Raw genomic sequence first — 20521 nt, 5'->3', positions numbered from 1 at the left:
CTTGGTTCTATTCTTTCACACACCCCCACCCCAGCCCCTTTCAAATTGCTGCGGTGGTTTTCTGATTCTGATTGGTGAGCAGTCAAGTCCCACGTTGTCCTTCGCTATCAGATGAAAAAGCCAAAACAGCCGAACATTGAAACAAAGTGTCCGAAAAGGAATCCGGATGGAAAATGCTGGAAGGTCCAGCGAAACAAGCTCAAGTCTCCTGATATTATGTGTTACAATTTATGCATTGATACATGCACAAAATTCCACAAAATTATGGTTGTTAGTATCATCTTGGGTAAAGAAAAAAACATGCAAGTAAAGCTGCGAAATGGACTCACTGACGTTTGATGGCCTTTTGTTCTTCTGGGAGGATCAGCTGCTATCAAATTTGTGCTGGAACGGGGAGGAGGTGGCGAGGAGTGGGGGGGGGGTGCTTTATGCTCACACCATAACAGGCTCTCGATTGGGGGTGAAACAAAAACAAACGAGAAGTTGTAAACTTGTGAATGCTGAGAGTTGCTTTGGGTCGCCCAAAACTGGGTCTTTGGTAATCGGTCCAAATTCAAAATATGCTGTCTGGGGTGTACCTCGAGGTGTTGAAACGATCAAATATTAGTTTTACGCTTAGCTGATTTCGAGAGAAAAAAGCTGAAGAATGGCTTATGTGAAAGGCAAAGGCCTCTAGATTATGCTTATTATACCGGTAAGATCAGAGCATTGTCATCAAATGGTGAGTATAGTTTTTGCTTTTTTGAATGTCGCTGTGCCGATTACCATTTTGTGTTTGGGAGCCTTTTACTGAACAAGTTCCTTGTTCTGTAGCCACAAGGGGACATAAGTCTTCTTGTGCCGGTCCCAAGCCCGGATAAATACAGAAGGTTGTGTCAGGAAGGGCATCCGACATAAAAGCTTGGCCAAAACAAACATGCGAATCAAACCTCTGAAGATGGAGGACACTGATTCGCTGTGGTGACCCCTTGAAGGGAAAAGCCGAAAGGAAAAGAAGAAGACCGTTGTATACAAAATCCTATAAACAGGAAAAAAAAAATGTCTAGCGGTGCTCAAATTGCTTCAATCGAGAACCACACAAAAGATGACTCAATGCTTTCAACCAACGGGACACTTTAATAACACTTGCCCCCTTGATAAGTGCTTGCGTTTGGACGCGTTGTAGGCATATCATAGAAAAACAGACATCTGTACAACATTAACAAACACGAGGGACGAAGGGGTGGTCCGAAAAATAGTGCCCGCAAAAATAATCTGTCCTCTTTATATTTTCCAGTAAATACGAGTTAACAAGTTTCAGAAAAATAAATTCCTGCCTCTTTGACGTCAATCAACTCCTCAGCGGATGGCCAAAGGGGATTCAATATGAATTGCGTCAACTTTGTACATCCTTTCACCTCACCCTCTCGCATTTATTTTGATAGAGAAAACCGGAGGCGAGGACAGACTTTGAAGCACCATCACCCACATAACAGCGGCAATAATGGAATCTTAACAGCCAATCCAGCAGAAGCCATGCCCCTCCAAGTATATAAAAAACATTCTTCCTGCTCTGCTGGTGAATCGAAAACATTGTCCAAAACGTTCCGTCGTCAATGGCTTCGTGTAGGCCACGCCCACTTGAGAGGAAAACAATAATAATAAACATCAATCCCAACATCGTATCTCTTCGCATCACCGGCGGCAACATCTTTAAGGCTTTTTTTGTGTGCGTGTGTTCCCGTGTTCTTCAATAGACAAAATAAAGCAGCGGCTTGGCTCTCTGCTAGAAAAATAGAACAGTCGAAAGAACGCAATGGCTTCACGTTGCATTCAGGAGACTGTGAAAACGGCACCAGGGTCTCATCGACAGTTGGGGGGGGGGGTGGTGGTGTTATACCGAAGAGTAAACCACACTCGGTTCAAATTGGACATCTTTGGCATCTTCATTTTGGTGATGAGGATGTGCGAGATTTCAATAGGGGGGGGGTCACATTTAGGGGCCATCTCAAATCCCTACCCCTGAAGAAATAACAGTTCAACTAAAAGATAAAGTGATTTATGCAGTTTTTCACTGTATTTTTTATAGTTGAGTAGATTATAATGAAATAATTAAAACTCAAATGTATTTTACTGATATTTTTGCATTGCAAGGTAACAAATTATTTTAGTATAAGAATTCCCCCATTAAAATAAAAAAATAAATCATCAATTCAAATTATCAATTATACCAATTATTTGATTAAAAATTAAATGTCATTATTCAATGAGATTAATTAAAAACTCCATTTGCAAATTTTGGATAAGAAAATGCAGATAAACAGATACAGCAAATATTGCGGAACTCTTTAGAAGTGCTTGATGGGTCTGATTAAATAACAGAATGGCCAGATAGCGTGTAGGCCCTGGGCCTCTTTTGTCCACCCCCGATTTCGACATCTTTCCATCCTTTTACACATTTATCACATGCAGGGCACCTTTAGGGATCGATGCCCGGCCCGCATGGGTTCATTCGCTGACCCATCTGGGAAACAAAAACAGTCATCTTGTCATTCAGGGTCCAAAAATGGTCCAACTGTGTGTAAATGTGGATATATATATATATACAGTATATATCGAAACAACAGTCAATGTCGGCTTGCCACGGAGGACACGCAAGCATCAAAGTAAACAACCGTTTGGTGTTCTTCTGTCATATGTCATATGTTCAATGACACCACAGACATGTTGAACCCCCTAGTTTTGTTTTTTTGATTGTTTTTGGTCATTGTGTTCCAAATGCCTGTCCAGTAAACAAAGACATCACATCACGGCTTAAAAAAAGGTGCAGCGGCAAATATCATCCATGGCTAAAAAATGCTCACAGATGAAATACTGTAAAGCCCAAAATATCCTGACGAGAACCTCCGGTGGGCCTCGAGGAATACCCGCGGGCACCCCTGAAACAAAAAAAAAAAAGAAAAAGAAAAAAGAAAATGTCTCTGAATAAGAAACTGTAGATATGTTCATCATTGTCATCACGATGTCCAATAAGACGTGGTGTGAAAAAAATCCTCACCTGAAATAAAACAATCAGAGCGAAGAATGGTTGTTGGTATAAAGATAACATTTACCTAGCAGGGAATAAATACGTACAAAAAAGAGCTTCCTCTTCATGGATATTAATGAGAAAATCAACTTTGGACAATCCAGGGGAAAAAATCAAAAATATTTTCCTCTTCTTCCAAAACAGGAAAAATCCAATGGGTGTTTGTTTACGTCCTGCCAACTGGAGCGCGTGTACATCACGACGGTTGACTGTGACAGTGCCATCTTGGCCTGCGGCACAAACAATAAAAAGTAAAAAATAAGGAGCCTTCTGAGTGCAAACTGAGCGTTCAAGGCTTCTGGGGACCGGGGGACAGAACCACAGGGGTGGACAGACCATCCACGCTCAGCGCTGGGATGTGGATCTGGTTACTGCCATTTGTCGGGAACTGAAGGAGACACAAGAAGACACAAGGAGACACAAGGTGATTTTAGTTGTTTTTCTTCTGAAATGGCACTTTTTTAAATTGTGTAAGCATTTTCTAAAATGGAAATTTTCAGGTTTTTTTGTAATTTTCTAAAATGGCAATTTTCTTTAAAGTGTCCCCTGCCTCGTGCCCAAAGACGGCTGGGGACGCCTACAGCACCCCCGCAACCCTAATGAGGAATACGCGGTACGGATAATAGATGAATGGATTTTGTAATTTTTGTTTTAACTTTTATAAAATGGTGATTTTCTAAATGTAAAAAAAAAATCTAAAATGGCAATTTTTTTTTTCCTAAAATGCCGATTTTCTAAATTAAAAAAAAATATAAAACGGCAATTTTATTTATTTTTTTATTTCCTATAATGGCGACAATCAACAAAAGTAGCAAAGTTGACAATCAATGTCCATTCAATTTTGATGTGTGTTTCAAATGAATCAAAACACATCCTAAAAGGACAACTGACGTCTCCGGACAAGTTGTGTCCATAATTTGTGAAATGGCTTCAAATGACTTCTACTGGGCGTATTTTAATAAGATTCCACCGCATATAGCTATATTTTACGTTTTAAGACTCGCGCTGAACATTCAGGAAGTCTTGTTTTTGAGTTGGTGACAAGTCCTCACGTGACGTCAGAAAAGGACCGCCTCCTGACCGTAAAAAAGACACATTGTAGCGTCTTTCCATCACGTCAATGTATTTTGCTGTACTGTTTTTTTGAAACCTTTGTGTTACATCCAAAGGCCGCCGGCAGAGGGAGTCCAAGCTTCATGCAAGGAATGTATAAGCCTGTGGAAACGGGATGATTCATTCCTCACAGGAGGTGGTCGCCATTTTTCTGCCTCTTTTGTGGGACGTTACATTGCAGTCCAGATGCCTCAAAATGACATGGAAGGACTTCTTTAATCGATGGAGAACATGTATGCTTTCCTCTTCAGAACTATTTGAATCATATTCATAACTGGATGAGTAACAAGAAAGCATATTATCCGAATCTGAAGCCATTGTTTTTATTCTCCAGCAATGCAAGACATCTTGCCGTGACGTCACGAACTGGGGGCGGGACTTTCTGAAAATGCCCAATTCGCAGCTCAATTTTTTGCAGATTTTGGACACTTTTTTAAGTCATTTTTATTGGTGTTTTGCATTTGACTAAAAATATCATACTGCATGTTTTGGGTATTTTAGATGCTATAAAACGGTTTTTCTGATGTCAGTTAAAAAACAAAAAAGTGACCGACGTCTCCGGACAGGTTGTGTCCATAATTTGTAAAATGGCTTCAAATGACTTCTACTGACCGTATTTTAATAAGATTCCACCACATATAGCTATATTTTACGTTTACACATACACACACACACACACACACACACACACACACACACACACACACACACACACACACACACACACACACACACACACACACACACACACACACACACACACATATCTATATATATATATATATACACACACACACACACACACACACACACACACATACATATATATATATATATATATATATATATATATATATATATATATATATATATATATATATATATATATATTTCGGCTTTTCCCTTCAAGGGGTCGCCACAGCAAATCAGTGGCCTCCATCTTTAGAGGTTTGATCTGCATGTTTGTTTTGGCCAAGCTTTTACGTCGGACGCCCTTCCTGACACAACCCTCTGTATTTATCCGAGCTTGGGACCGGCACAAGAAGAGATATTTCCCTTTGGGGCTACACAACAAGCAACTCGCTCAGTAAAAGGCTCCCAAACACAAAATGGTAATCGGCACAGCAACATTCAAAAAAGCAAAAACTATACTCACCATTTGATGACAATGCTCTGATCTTACCGGTATAATAAGCATAATCTAGAGGCCTTTGCCTTTCACATAAGCCATTTCTGATTCCAATAGATCAACTACAAGTCCACTTATTATTTGTTGTTCCTACAACTTGGATAAACGACAATAGTTTTGTCAGGGACTGTATATTTAAAGAACCTCCGCCAAGGTTGCATCCCACCTTACATTTTTAACGCACCAAATCTGGCCCCCTTTGAAAAAATGTTTGGAACCCCCTGACCTAGAGTGAGGGTGAATGCGTTTGCAAACCGTTTCCTTGACCCGAGAAGTGACAAAACGGCGATGGTGAGTTACCTGAAAGGAGAGCTTGGCGGGTGAGCGAGGCGCGATTGGACTGAGCGTACTCCAGAAGTGGATGGTGGATGGAAGTGGACTGGGAGTCAACAGGACGGGCGTCTGGGGGACAAACAAGTCAGCGGGGGAGCAGTGGGCGTGGCGCCTCGTCAGCGCGGCCAGAGGCGTCACCTTACCAGAGCATGTGAGGTGATCACAGTGGGCGTCAGCGTGTTGGTTGCCGAGCCGGGCGCCAGTAAACTGTTGACGGCGGCGGTGACCTGCCCGACATAAAAATTGGATGTGAGAGGGAGCAAAGCCGCCGAAATTGATTCGGGCGTGGTCACCTTGTCCTGGGAGAGGCCAGGCGGGAGGGAGGGCAGCTCCAAGCCTCTGGGCTTCTTCGGTTTGGGAGGAACCACGTCTGGGGCCGAGCTCGATGACGTCGCCGTTGACACAGACGAGCCTACAAAACACAACAAATTTTGATGCATTTTGAGACCGTTTTTTTTCTGTCAAGAAAAGAAACAACAGTAATTATTTGTACTAGTCAAAACATGGTTTTTGAACTTCAAAAATTTGTGTTTTTTTTCTGCCTGGGTTACAACCTAAAACGGGATCTCGATCAAACTGAATGCACCACTCCACTTCCTTATATGTCAATTATTCGTGTTGTATCTCATTGTGACTGATGTAATATATAGCTGCCAACATGCCGCACGACAGACAGCGAGAGAGAGAGAGAATGTTTTTATGTTCCAATGTTAATGTTGACGTTTAAATTAGTGAAAATATTAACATATTACAGTTTGCTTTTATAGTACAGTAAAGTCTCGTTATATCGATATTCAAGGGAGTCCGAAAAAATATCGATATAACCGGGACTATCGATATATCCGACCCTGTTTGCATGTAATTTTCTCCGTGCGTGCATCGAAATAGTATCGATATAACCGGGACTATCGATATATCCGATATCGATATAACGAGACTTTACTGTATTTTACAAATGACAGTATCTGAAACTCATGACAAAAAGTTAGCGGACACCAGGGCAGACAACTCTGAAAAGTTTCCTGCCCCATTTTTCACAACTTGAAACACAATAAGATGACTAATCGCAAAAAAAAAAAAACATTGTTATGGAGTATGAATGATTTTTTTAAATTAATGAAGTACCTACCACAAATGCTCCCTTGCTTAATTTATGGTAAATATCCCTTGCTGAAGATTTTGCTCCAGTATTTTTGCAAATTGCCAAACGAACGGTCGTTTGGCAATTTGCATACTGGGCACGGCAGCTAATCAGAAGCCTGTTTCATGCTTCGGACTATACCGTGACTGTAAAGTGTACTTGAGAGTTTTGAATGGCGCTAAGAAAGAGGAGTCCACGAGGCGTGTAGCGGTTCGCTTGTAGCTTTTGCTTTATTGAATGAAACAAACGTTTGATTTGAAAACAAAACCTTTTTTTTTTCTTGAAGAAGTTGTCAGCCACCCGGTCCGAGACGTTTTGAAAGTTGTAAGCCCGCCATAAAAGTTGTACGCCCCAGGCCTCCGGGCAGACGTTATTTCAAACACTGCAAATGACCCTCTCTATTATTACCTGTGTATAAAGCTTATGGTGTAAAATAGTTAAAAAGTACTTTAAAAAAAGTTGTTTTCTAGACTTGGAACGCATTATTTTTTTTTACATTGATTATAATGGGAAATGATATTTCGGTTTCTGAACAGGTTTCTGGAACCGCTTATGGTCAAAAACGGAGGCTTGACTGTATTTCAAGCAACCGAAATATGAGAATGCTGGAGCTGGAGTGGCCCTCCCTCTTTCCAAGAAGGGTAAGTTCCGAGTGTGCGTCATAATGTCTATCGAGGGGTACCACAGGGTAGGGCGTCCAGCTGAAAGTGGAATCTCAAATTCAGGCGAGCCGGTAACCTTCAGCAGGGTCACCAAGGTTCATTGGTAGTTCGCCTAACTAGTCTACATAAATATTGTGGAATATGTAGTGGAATGGATCCCAAAAGCCACGATTCATTCGAGTTCTCGGTTTGGCGCTACAAGTTTTTTGTCTAGTTCTGTATACTTTTACGGCTCGCTACCTGTTGGTGGGTCCTTTCCTTCTCCGTCCGGTTTCCCCTCCCCTGTCTGGATGGGGGAAAGGGGTGCAGCTTCAATGATGGCAAGGGTCGTCTGGGGATCACCCGAGCCACCGATCAGCTGAGGAACCTGAGGAATGGCACAAAGATACGGATGCCAATGAATGGGCGGGGACGACATACATTGCGATTTTCAGAAACAGCTAAAAATTCACGACTTAAAAAAAAAAACTCATTTACACCACTTTTGTGTTGCAGGTCGAAGTGTTCTAGTGGCTCAAGCTTCTCAAATCAGGTTTTTAAGGCAATTCAACAAATAAATCCATCAAATCATCCACTTTCCAGACCGCTTCATCCTCATTAGAGTCACAGGTGGTGCCTGAGCCTATCTCAGCCGTCTTCGGGCACAAGGCAATGGACACCCTGAATTGCTTGCCAGCCAATCGCAGGGCACACAGAGACAAACAACCATCCACACTCACACTCACACTGAGGGACAATTTGGAGTGTACAATCAGCCTTCCATGCATGTCTTTGGAATGTGGGAGGAAACTGGATGACCCGGAGAAAACCTACGCAGGCCTGGGGAGAACATGCAAACTCCACACAGGGAGTCCGGACCGGATCTTGAACTCACGACCTCTGCACTGTGAAGTCAGTGTGCTAACCACTCAAATTCAAGGCCCGGGGGCCAAATATGGCCCGCCACCTCATTTTATTTGGCCCGCGAAAGCAAATCAAACATGTCAAGTGCCATTGCTAAAGTCGCAACCAAAATTTCAAATTGTTATTCAACCACAATAACAGTCATTATTTTTTACATCAAATTTGAAAACCCTGTTATTCATTAATTTGTTGTGAGCTCTATATTTAATATGTGGAGGAGATGAAACATTCTAATGGCTTCCCAAAACTCAACACTCAACACTCAAGCCCTCGAGAGTAAACTGTCACAACAATGTTGCCCGCCCGCGGCAAAAAATTAGTTTAAGACCATAGATTCAAAAGATGATAATAATAATAATATTAATACATTACATTTTTAAAATATGCGTCTTTTAGTAACTTGGCATATTGACCTCTAATCTGACTCCTACAGTGACCTTGCGAATGATCTTTATTTGGTTCTTCTACTTTTTTCTCTTTCTTCCTCCTTTCATCACTTTTGTTTCTGTGAATTGTGAATTCTCCACTGTGAGACTAATAAAAAAATAATCTAATATAATTTAAATATCTTTTAATCTAATCTAATATAATATAATACAATACAATATAATATAATATAATATAATATACTATAATATAATATAAAATAATATAATATACAGTAAAGTCTCGTTATATCGATATTCTCGGGAGTCCGAAAAAATATCGATATAACCGGGACTATCGATATAACCGGGACTATCGATATAACCGGGACTATCGATATATCCGACCCTGCGCGCATGTAATTTTATCCTTGCGTTCATAGAAATAGGATTGTAATAAGCGGTACTATCGATATAACCGATATCGATATAACGAGACTTTACTGTAATATAATAATATAATATTAATACCCTGAATTGGTTGCCAATCCAATCCAATCCAATATAATCTGATCTAATATCATATGATATCATGTAATCTAAAATGCAAACATGTTCATGAAATGTCATCTCTCACGCGTAAAAAGACTCAGAGCTGTTATATGTTGAGCATCAATAATCGGCTCAGACTACTTGTGATGACGTCTCAACCGTCTCGGACTGGGCTCTCACCTCCTCGACTCGTTTCTCCTCCAACCCCACCATCTCCAGTAGCTCCACCTCCGACGGGAGGGTCTCTTCCTTGACAACGATGGGTGGAGGGGGTGGGCGGTCTAGGGGCGGGACTCCGGAGGGGGGCGTGGACGTCATGGGGGTGCGCTGCTGCTGCCCCTGCTGCGAGGGAGGGGGGTTGATGATGACCAAGACGGGCTGAGAGGGACTCGGGTGGGGAGGGAAGCCGGCGACGTTGGCCAACCCCCCGCCGTCATCCTGCGGTGGCGTCTGCGGGCTGACTGTGGCGTGCGGCGGCTGGACTGAACTAACCGAGCCACCGACGGGAGCCAGCGGGAGGAGGGGGGTGAGGGAGGACGGGTCCCTGACGCTGGTGAGGTAAATGTGGGGATGCTCGCTCAAAGGGGGATTCTGGGAGAAACACAGGGCAAAATTGATTTTTGGCACTCAGACCAAAGTACCATTTCAAATCAAAGTATTGCGCTGGCATCACCTTGGCGCAAAGGAACTACAGTATGTAGAAGTGATTCGAAGGAGCGACCAGGAGGTGTTTGCCGCCATTTTGTGGCATTTTGGTGCGACGTGGAGGTGAGTTTGGGGAGTTTCATGGTGTGCTTTCAGGTGGTATCTAGAAGTAAGTCTACACCTGATTGTATATTTTTTTAAAGGCAGGTCCTGGTATGAACCATGTGACAGGCATTCATGCTTCCAATTTGGAGCCATCAGTCATTTTATCTCCTGGTGGTATACAATGGCGTTTTGGAAATGGACAGCATAAGCCTAAATCAGATACAGTGAGACCTCTACTTACAAACACCTTATCTTACAAACTTTTCGTCTTACAAACGTCAAATTTATGAAAATTAAACCTTATAATAAGCACTATTTTCATAATACACACCCACCACGGCTGGCGGAGTGATCTTCGGCGGAAGCACACGACCGAACTGCACCAGAGGTTAAGTTACCAACAGTCCTTATGGAAGGTGACTCTCCTTCCATAAGCCATCAACGACCATCAAAAAGGTAAATAAAACTTTATTTTACAGCACTTCTTTAATTACAGTCCTCGTGTAATGCGCCTCTCTTTCCAAACAGCAATTCCCTTTGACCTTCGACCTCCAACGCCATTCCATCAAGCCATAAATGACCATCACAAATGTAAATAAAGTGACTTTATGAGGAATGCAGTGCATTTCTTTCATTACAATACAATGGCACATTTATTATACACAGAATAAGGTATGTTGTGTGCAGTTTTAAGGCTTATTTAGTTGAAAAGTATATTTTATGGAAACCCGGGAACGGATTATTCCCATTTTAATGGTTTCCTATGGGAATTTCTTTTTTGAGATACACACTTTTCGCCTTACACACTCTGTCTGAGAACCAATTAAGTTCGTAAGTTGAGATCTCACTGCATGTCCAAAATCCATCCCGGGGGCCAAATGAGGCCCGTGGTCTGGCTCGCATATCGAGCATACATTGGGCAGTGCTATATATTAACTATCTATCTAGCTAGCTAGCTATTGGCTATCTATTAGCTAACTAGCTAGCTTTATATCTATTTGAGTTATTCCAGGTTGAGGAAACGCTGGCGCATGTGGCTGCCGCTGCTCACCCACATCAAAACTTATCCTGTGAATATGAAGTGACCTTGAGAGTTTTGAAAGGCGCTTATAAATGAAATGTATTATTATTAGTAGTAGTAGTAGCGCTGTTACCTGCGTGTGCTAAGTGCTGCCATCTAGAGGCTCAATTAGGAACTGCAAATGAGTATATGAGTCATTGACTGAATGAGCCCCCTAATTTTTGAAAGTGGGGACTTTATAAATAAAAAAATCTCAAAAGCAATTTTCATTATTTTTTTCATCTCTAAATTGGCGATTTTCCAAATGAAAAAACTAACATGATTTTCTAAAATGGCGACAATCAACAAAAGAACAATTACGTCTGTTCAACTGTTACAAAAAAGTTAATTAAAAAAGTGAAGTGAATGTTCGAGTTCAATTTTCAGTGACAATTCAATTTTGATCCACATGTTTCAAATAAACCAAAACACTTGCTTAAGATATCTGAAAGGAAAATAAAAAAGCAAATGTGAGACACAAAATGGCTCACTCAAATGTATTGACATTAATGGTTGTTGTATATAAAGAACGCACGCCAAGTTTGCCCCCCCCCCCCTTCCCAATCTGGCCCCCTTTGCAAAAACTTTTGGACACCCCTGGCCTAAAGTATTGAATTGTCAAGACGACACTGACCTGTGATTGAGCAGGGGGGTTGGCCGCCGTCTGGGGGCCGACGACGGGAGTGGGACATGGTGACGGATGCGCCACGATCACCTGGCGAGATGGATCGCCCAGCACAGACTGAGAGGCAACCTGGGAAGAAGACTATATTTAAGTGTGGGGCGGAGGGCACCCTGGATTCCGGCGCCACTTTGTGTCCCTTCTACCTCTTTGGGCGCACGGTCCAGTTTGGGGACGGGATCCAGCAGCAGTTCAGCTTTGACGGGGCGGGGGTTGGGGGCGGCCTGCAGCGACTGGATGGTGAAGGTGGAGTACAGGCCCGACTTCATGTAGTCATTTCGAGAACTCTTGTGCGAGTTGCTGGGCGATAAATTCTGACCATACACACGCTAATCATTTGAGGTTCTGACGCGTCGCATCGCGGTCCAGGCGGTCTCAACCCTACCTGCGCGGCATTCTTGGACGGGCAGCTTTTCGATTGGCCGTTGGCGTCCGGGAGGTCCCGTCTTTGGCCTTCTTCAGGATTGTGAGTCCCCTCGGTCATGGACGCGTCAGGCTGGCTCACAAACCGATACACAAACTTCTGGCCGCTCACCTTCTTGATGATGTTCTGGAATAAAAATAAATGAATAAATAAAAACACATTATCGAATGGGTATTTGTTTTATGTTATTCTGAAAAACTTCACCCTTGATGTCAAACACCAACAATAAAAATTGAAGAATAGTAGAATGTGTGGCATTTCCTGCATTTTTATGAGCTCAAAAATATTCCAGGGTTTTATCGCAAGATAATAATAAATATCATTTTCAGATATGTATTACCAATCATTCTTCTTTTAAACATTCATGTTCTTTAGGGGTTTTCATGGTTTGATTTGGCTTAACAATTTTCAAACATAATTTTTGGGGAGACAGACAGAATAAATAAATAAATAAATAAATAAATAAATAAATAAATAAATAAAAACACCAAATATTCCATTTATAATCATTGTGCAAAAAACGGAAAATTATGGCAAAATTGAGAAAAATATTCTGCCTGGCAAAGTAATTTTAAGAGATTAGCAAAATGAAACGCAGTTTTATATGTATACATTTTGACCTTAAAATTGTCAGAAATATATTTTCTTGAAACCAGCAAAAAAACACCAAATTTTCCATTGCTAATCATGGAAATGGAAAATTTCCTTCATTTTAATCAAACTCACGCGCAAGTCGTCTTCACCACCCCCCACTCCATTGAAGATGGTCACCTCTTTCCAAAGAGGACGAACACCAATATATATATATATATATAACGCAGTTTTGGGCAACTTTTTTATTGGTGTTTTGCGTTTGGGTATTTTAGATGCTATAAAATGTTTTTCTGATGTCAGTTAGGAAACAAAAAAATGGTGTTGGTTGTCCTTTAAAAACAGTCAAACCTGGGTATTCGAACGGTTCTCTTCCAATTCCGTTTTTTACCAAAAATTTCAGGTTATGCCTGGATTTACAAACGAAAATAGGTTCTCGAGCGAACTGAGCACCCCTGAATCCACCATTCGACTGCCCTCCGCTTCCTCATCTGGTCACTTCCTTGTGTCGTGTCTATTTGTGCCTGACGCACATATTACCCTGTCGTGTTCCATTGTGAGTCGACGTGTTTGTATTGTTTAATCACCAAAAACAAAATCTGACATTGATTCTCGATTTTCGCCCAAATCACTTTTCAAACAGGTTTCTGGAACAGATTATGGTCAAAAACCCAGGTTTGACTGTATTCTTATAATCAACGCACGGGGTTCTAAAATCTGTGATTGGAAGTCTATTCCTGGATGACACAGAACATAAACTAGCGGCAATACCTTATCGTAGTAGTATCTGAGCGCTCGGCTGAGTTTGTCGTAGTTCATGTTGTGTTTGTTCTTGCGCAGCCCCCACAGGCGAGCCACTTCTTCAGCGTCCAGGAGCTTGAACTCGCCGTCCTCGCCGGTCCACGAGATCAAGTGACGCTGGCGCTGGTCGTCCAGCAGGTGGAGCAAAAACTGCCAGAGTGTGATCGATGGGTCCATGGCTGATATGGAAGAAATCAAAAAAGGAAGCTCACTAGATTGGTCGCCGGTTCGTCAAGGTAAAATAAGCACGCGGCGACGACACGTGTGGATGCCGAGCCTCCTCACACATGCAAATGAGCATTATTGCCTCTGGCTGGATGGTTATGCAACATACGCGTCAATCATCTTGAAAATTGTCACCATGGCGACCAGCCACCACGAAACCACAGAGCCGAGATCAGGGGTGCCAAGCTTTTTTTTCATGGCATAATTTGGCCTTAAAATATTCAGAAATAAACGAATGTACAAACTAAATTCGTTAACTACATACAAAAACAAGCACAAAAAAGGGAAGTTTTCCATTTCTAATTGTGCCGAAAACTGAAAATGATGGCGAAATTGAGAAAAAAATCTGCCTGGCAAAGTCACTTTATGGAAATGAAACATCTTTTTATATACCCCAAAATATCAAATATAAACAATATCCACACAAAAAGGAGAGCACGCCCATTCCCCATTTACCTCTTGAACTGCTCGTGATCGACTTGGGACCAGTCTAGGGACAACCGGTCGATCGTGATGTGACGTATTGGGCACGACATCAAGATGGCGGCTGAGTTGGCAGCAAGAGCGCCTCAGGAGCTGTGTTTTTTTTTCCTTTAAAGGACAACCGACACCTTCGGACAAGTTGTGTCCATAATTTGTAAAATTGCTTCAAATGACTTCTACTGAGCGTATTTTACAAAGATTCCACCGCATATAGCTATATTTTACGTTTTAAGACTTGCGCTAAATATTCGGGAAGTCTTGTTTTTGAGTTGGTGACGAGTCCTCACGTCACGTCACAGAAGGAACGCACCTGACCGAGAAAGGACACATTGCAGCAGTCCTTTTATCACGTCAATGCATTTTGCGGTACTTTGTTTGGTATGAAAACTTTGTGTTGATCCGTGTTGATGGCGAAATTAGAAGGAAAACACATAACGCGATGGTGAATCGTTGTGTGTTGCACCGAGCATCTATTTGATATTCGCTGACAAAAATTCTAAGGGAAAAAAATCAGCCCGTTTCCACTGAGGTTTGTCGCCATCTTCTGCCTCTTTTGGGTGCTACATTTCCCACCCAGATACCTCAAAATGAGATGGAAGGAGTTCTTTAATCGATTGCAAACATGTATGCTTTCCTATTCAGAACTATTTGAATCATATTCATAACTGGATGAGTAGCAAGAAAGCATCTTCTCCGAATCTGAAGCCAGTGTTTTGATTCTCGAGCAAGGCAAGACGTCTTGGCGTGACACCACGAACGAGGGGGCGGGACCTTCTGAAACTGTCCACTTCCGGTTTCAAATTGAAGTAGTTTTTAGACACTTTAAGTCATTTTTATTGGTGTTTTGCATTTGACTAAAAATATCATACTGCGTGTTTTGGGTATTTTAGATGATATAAAACGTTATTCTGATGTCAGTTAGGAAAAAAAAGTGGTGTCGGTTGTCCTTTAAGCTATAATATGCGAATGTGTGCGTTTGCTGATCTAATTTTCCCCATGGAACTACAAGTTGATGGGTGTGTGTGGGTCGCACTTGTTTCCCGTGCCATGCTTTCAATTTACTTCCTGTTCTTTTGATATTGAGGAGCAGTCGAGTCTACACGGCGTCTAAATATTTTTTTTAAGCCAAAATGTTGATTTCACGAAGAATGCAAGGAATGTGGACAGGCACTTTCAGGCCGGCATCGGTGAACTCCAGGTGGCTCGACAGTCACGGAATGGCCCCGGGCAATCAGACCGCCACTGATGTCGAACCCCGGTACTGCCTTCTAATCGTTGTTGGTATGTGACAACAGCTTGCTTGGCATGCGCGTGCTATGTTGTTGTGACTTGTTTTAGTGTGAGAAGAAATTTTGTGAATGTGACTTCTCATTGTAGTCTTCGCAGCACTCCCTCGTGTAGTTAAGAGACGATTACAATAGGGATTTTTTTAGGTCAATGCAGACCACGATATTTGGCGGCAAAAAAAATTCCAATGACCAAATTAAATCAGATCATTTATCAAATAACATTTTTGGGTTTCTTAGGAACAACAAATATATTCAAACCTGGGTTTTTGAAGGTATCTGTTCTCGATCAATTCCGTTTTCAACCAAATATTTCAGATTATTTTTTATGCCTGGGTTTGGAAGTGAAATTGGATTCTCGAGCACACTGAGTGCACCTGAATGCACCACTCGACTCCCCTCCGCTTCCTTCAACGTCACTTCTTTGAGTCACTTCTCATTATGACAGACGCATTATCCTCATGTGGTGTTACATTGTGAGCAGACGTGTTTGTATTGGTCAATCACGATAACAAAAAACAGACATGGATTACATTGATTATAATGGAAAATGTTTTGGTTTTAGACCATCATGGTTTTCGGACAGGTTTCTGGAACGGATTATGGTTGAAAACCCAGCTTTGACTGTATATTTGACAACTGTGTGTGTGTGTTGTCATATTATTTGTTATTTAGTTTTTTTTTTTGTTCTTTTGACTTCAAGATGGTGCCACGAGAGTGGTTGACTTTCCAGCAGCTCCTGTATTTTGTTTTTCTACTTATTTCTTTCCTTTCATTACTTTGCTGCTGTGAAATGTAAATGTCTCCACTGCGAGACTAATAAAGGTAAATGCAATCCAATATAACAAGAAGAGTTTGACATTCTCCATTTCCCCTTAATGCTAATGGTGAGAAGAACGACATTGTGCCATAAATGCATAATCGTGCGCAGGAGCGAAATCACAGGTGTCAAAGTCAAGACCCAGGGCCCAAATCTGGATGTCATTTGATTCAGCCCGCGAAAGCAAATCAAGCATGTCAACGCTCATGATGCTAAAGTCCGAATCAATCATATTTTTCCATGTCAACCACAATAACAGTCATTATTCTGAGTTGTGTTAAGTTCATTCTGTCTCCTTAGCTATTTTGTAACATATTATTTTTTTACAGACAGTCCGTGATAAAACAATCCGTTATAAAATAAGTAATTATTCTTGACTTCAAATTTGAAAACGAGTTATTCATTAATTTGTTGTGCGCTTTAGATGTAATATGTGGAGATGAAACATTCTAATGGCTTGCCCAAATCCCCCCCCCCTCCCCAGAGAGGAAACCGTAACTACAATGTGGCCCGCAGCAAACAATGACTGACACCCTTGAGCTAAATATTGTAAATATTGGCAGTGTTAGCGCACAGTCACACGAGTGTCACATCATCTCAGGAAAGATGAAACACGTCAGGATCTTGGTTACGAAAAAAAACGCATTCTAAGTGACTCCAATATTTAACATTTTAATGGGCAACTGGCGGACATATCATCCCCGTATTAACACTGCCTGTGACTACCTTGTCATACTATGTTATCCAGTCCTGATGGCACAATGGCCAGCAGCGGTCGCCACGGCAACAACAAGGACAAGATGGAAGTTCGGAGCTTTCTTGCTTTGAAAGAATATTGAAATCTCATATTGTCTTGTCAACACGCTCACAAGACACACAAACACACACAGTTACGTCATGCATCACAGGTCGCATCCCAAGCAAACACAAGTGGAACGTGTTGCTTCTCCCGCAGTCTCGCGTGCACACGCAAAGCACAGTAGGACGGACATGCGCCTTACCGTTGATGAGCGGGTTCGAATCCATCTTGATCACATTGCTCTGGGGTTTCGTCGTTCACGAGTGCCAGTAGTCGCCTCACAGCTCCTCCATGGACTTCGGTGTCGCTGCCCTCCTTTGACACCGGCCCCCACCCCCTCTACTCTCACTATTTGTTTATGCTCAAGTGTGTGTGTGTCCGCGTGTCTGTGTTTGCGGCTGTCAGAGCAGCAGCTTGTCGTCGGACTTGCGGCTGTTATGTAACCGCTCCGAGGCGCTGCTGTCGGGATCCACAGCACCCATGCTAACCCCAAAAATATGTAACTTGGACAAAAAAAGATTACCGACAAACAACGACGACCCCCGCCCAAATAAAATACAACGGCACGTATACGTGCTAATCGACGTTAAAGTGTGGTGTCGATCCACTGTAGCATGTTCACGTGTGGTCGAGTTGCTTTCTTCTCTGTGTTGCGAACGAGAAGCTAGGCTAGGCTAAACTCAGCGAATGTAGCCACAATTTCAAATCTCGTCCTCACCGTCGAATTTCGCCGTTGCTCTTCAAATATGAGCTCGATATTTGTGAAAGTTAGGGAGAAGTAAAAACAATTTTCTCTGGAGTAGAATGTATTTTGTATGTTAACCTATCGTGCTAAAAACTAACTCGATAGCCTGAGCTCCGGTGACAGGTCTCCATGTACCCCGCCTTCTCGCGAGTGCGTCAGCCCGCCGACGCCGATTCACCGCGGAGGCTGCGGCCGCCAAGTTCGCCCCCCTCCGAAATCCAGCAAAACTTTCCACCGAAGCGTCAAAAAGTCGTGTACAAAATCAGGCCTGCGCTGCTCCCGACTGAAACTAAAACGAAGCAACGAAAAGTTAAAACGCTGATTTGTTTTTGTCTTTTTCCCACTTCCGGTGCGGGCAAATGCTTCCTCCTCAATACTGTACAGTGCTATTTACCTGTGTCAAGTTACGTGGGTTAAAACGTTCGGGTTTCCTCCTTTTACTTTCACAATAAATGTCATGTTGTGACAGCCTTTCAATGTTTTGTTAACGTAAAGCCCTTTGCCGTCTTCATCTTTTCCTTTCGGCTTTTCCCTTCTGGGGTTGACACAGCGAATCTATCCTCCATCTTCAGAGGTTTGATTCGCATAGATGTTTTGGCAAAGCTTTTACGTCGGATGCCCTTCCTGACACAACATTTTGTGCCTTTCCCCGGGCTTGTGTCCCCTTGTGGCTACAGTACAAGAAACTCTATGAACTTAATAAAGATTGTAATGAAAAAAGAAAAAAAAGAAGATTGAAGAAAAATCAAAGGGTGCCATGGCCGGTTTGACAAACTACATCTTTAATTTATTGAAGAAGCTAAAAACAATACACCAGTATGCACGTGTCTCTCCTCTCCCACTCACACATACAGTGAGACCTCAACTTACGAACACCTTATCTTACGAACTTTTCATCTTACAAACGTCAAATTTATGAAAATTAAACCTTATAATGCCAATGACCATTTTGTTTTTGGGAGCCTTTTACTGAGTGAGTTGCTTGTTCTGTAGCCACAAAGGGACATAGGTCTTCTTGTGCCGGTCCCAAGCCCGGATAAATACAGAGGGTTGTGTCAGGAAGGGCATCCGACGTAAAAAAAAATTGCCAAAACAAATATGCGAATCAAACCTATGGACAGATGGTGGTTGACTTTGCTAAGAGAATGCAAATGGCTATTGTGAATACTTTCTTTCAGAAGAGACAGGAACATAGGGTGACCTATAAGAGTGGAGGCAGAAGTACACAGGTAGACGACATTTTGTGTCAACGGCGCCATCTAAAGGAAATCAGTGACTGCAAAGTAGTGGTTGGTGAGAGTGTAGCCAGACAGCATAGGTTGGTGGTGTGTAGGATAACGCTGGCAGTGAGGAAGATGAAGAAACCAAAGGCTGAAGTGAGGACAAAATGGTGGAAGTTGAAAAAGGAAGAGTGTTGCATGACATTTAGGAAGGAGGTAAGACAAGCACTGGGTGGGCAAGAGGTCCTTTGAAGAATTAATGAATGAGGAAAATGAGAAGGAAGAAAGAGTAGAAGACGTGACTGTTGTGGACCAAGACGTAGCAAGCATTAGCAAGGATGAAGTGAGGAGGGCGCTGAAGAGGATGAAGGGGGGAAAGGCACTCGGGCCTGATGATTTACCAATCGAGGTATGGAAGTGTCTTGGAGAGGTGGCGGTGGTGTTCCTGACTGGGTTATTCAACAAGATCTTAGATGGTGAACAGATGCCTGAAGAATGGAGACGAAGTGTACTTGTGCCCATTTTTAAGAACAAAGGAGATGTGCAGAGTTGTACTAATTACAGAGGAATAAAGTTGACGAGCCATACAATGAAACTCTGGGAAAGAGTAGTTGAAGCTAGACTAAGAGCAGAAGTGAACATTTGTGAGCAGCAGTATGGCTTCATGCCAAAAAGAGTACGACAGATGCAATGTTTGCTTGAAGAATGCTGATAGATAAGTACAGTGAGACCTCAACTTACGAACTTAATTGGTTCCCAGACAGAGTGTGTAAGGCGAAGTGTGTATCTCAAAAAAATAAATCCCATAGGAAACCATTAAAATGGGAATAATCCGTTCCCGGGTTTCCATAAAATATAATTTTCAACTAAATAAGCCTTAAAATTACACACAACATACCTTATTCTATGTATAATAAATGTGCTATTGTATTGTAATGAAAGAAATACACTGCATTGTATCATAAAGTCACTTGGCATTGGAGGTCGAAGGTCAAGGGAATTGCTGTTTGGAAAGAGAGGCGCATTACATGACGACTGTAATTAAAGAAATAAACTGTGCTGTAAAATAAAGTTGTATTGACCTTCTTGATGGTCGTTGATGGCTTATGGAACGAGAGTCACCTTCCATAAGGACTGTTGGTAACTTAACCTCTGGTGCTGTTCGGTCGTGTGCTTCCGCCGAAGATCACTCCGCCAGCCGTGGTGGGTGTGTATTATGAAAATAGTGCTTATTATAAGGTTTAATTTTCATAAATTTGACGTTTGTAAGATGAAAAGTTTGTAAGATAATGTGTTTGTAAGTTGAGGTC

At 42.1% G+C, this 20521-nt stretch overlaps 1 protein-coding gene across 2 annotated transcripts; it reads right to left on the bottom strand.

Annotated features, from left to right (window-relative positions):
- Positions 1 to 1096: 1096 nt before the first annotated feature.
- On the bottom strand, positions 1097 to 18370 carry elk1 (ETS transcription factor ELK1). 2 transcript variants are annotated; one of them, XR_016116251.1, is made up of 12 exons: positions 17449 to 18370; positions 13604 to 13812; positions 12203 to 12367; positions 11964 to 12131; positions 11770 to 11889; positions 9506 to 9916; positions 7746 to 7872; positions 5996 to 6114; positions 5846 to 5929; positions 5670 to 5771; positions 3038 to 3455; positions 1097 to 2918 (listed from the first exon to the last, which is right to left on the bottom strand). XR_016116251.1 is itself a non-coding variant. In XM_089006350.1 (11 exons), exons 1-11 carry the CDS (start codon positions 17471 to 17473, stop codon positions 3357 to 3359), a joined length of 1629 nt encoding a protein of 542 aa, XP_088862476.1. In that variant the 5' UTR covers positions 17474 to 18370; the 3' UTR covers positions 1097 to 3356. The 2 variants fall into 2 exon arrangements, 1 of the variants encoding a protein (XP_088862476.1); XM_089006350.1 differs by having other exon boundaries at positions 1097 to 3455.
- Positions 18371 to 20521: the final 2151 nt, after the last annotated feature.

The sequence above is a fragment of the Hippocampus bargibanti genome, linkage group LG01 (genome assembly GCF_051943395.1).
Source record: "Hippocampus bargibanti isolate YZ-2025 linkage group LG01, ASM5194339v1, whole genome shotgun sequence".
NCBI lineage: Eukaryota > Metazoa > Chordata > Actinopteri > Syngnathiformes > Syngnathidae > Hippocampus > Hippocampus bargibanti.
Note: the sequence above shows the minus strand (reverse complement) of the source record. Positions and strands in the feature narration are given on the sequence as shown.

Coding starts and splice junctions, on each gene's coding strand:
- elk1 (XM_089006350.1), bottom strand. CDS start 17,473: ATGGATTCGAACCCGCTCATCAACG. Junction 7,873..9,505: donor AGGAGAAACGAGTCGAGGAG/GTGAGAGCCCAG, acceptor GCCATTCCTCAG/GTTCCTCAGCTGATCGGTGG. Junction 5,930..5,995: donor CTGGCCTCTCCCAGGACAAG/GTGACCACGCCC, acceptor TATGTCGGGCAG/GTCACCGCCGCCGTCAACAG.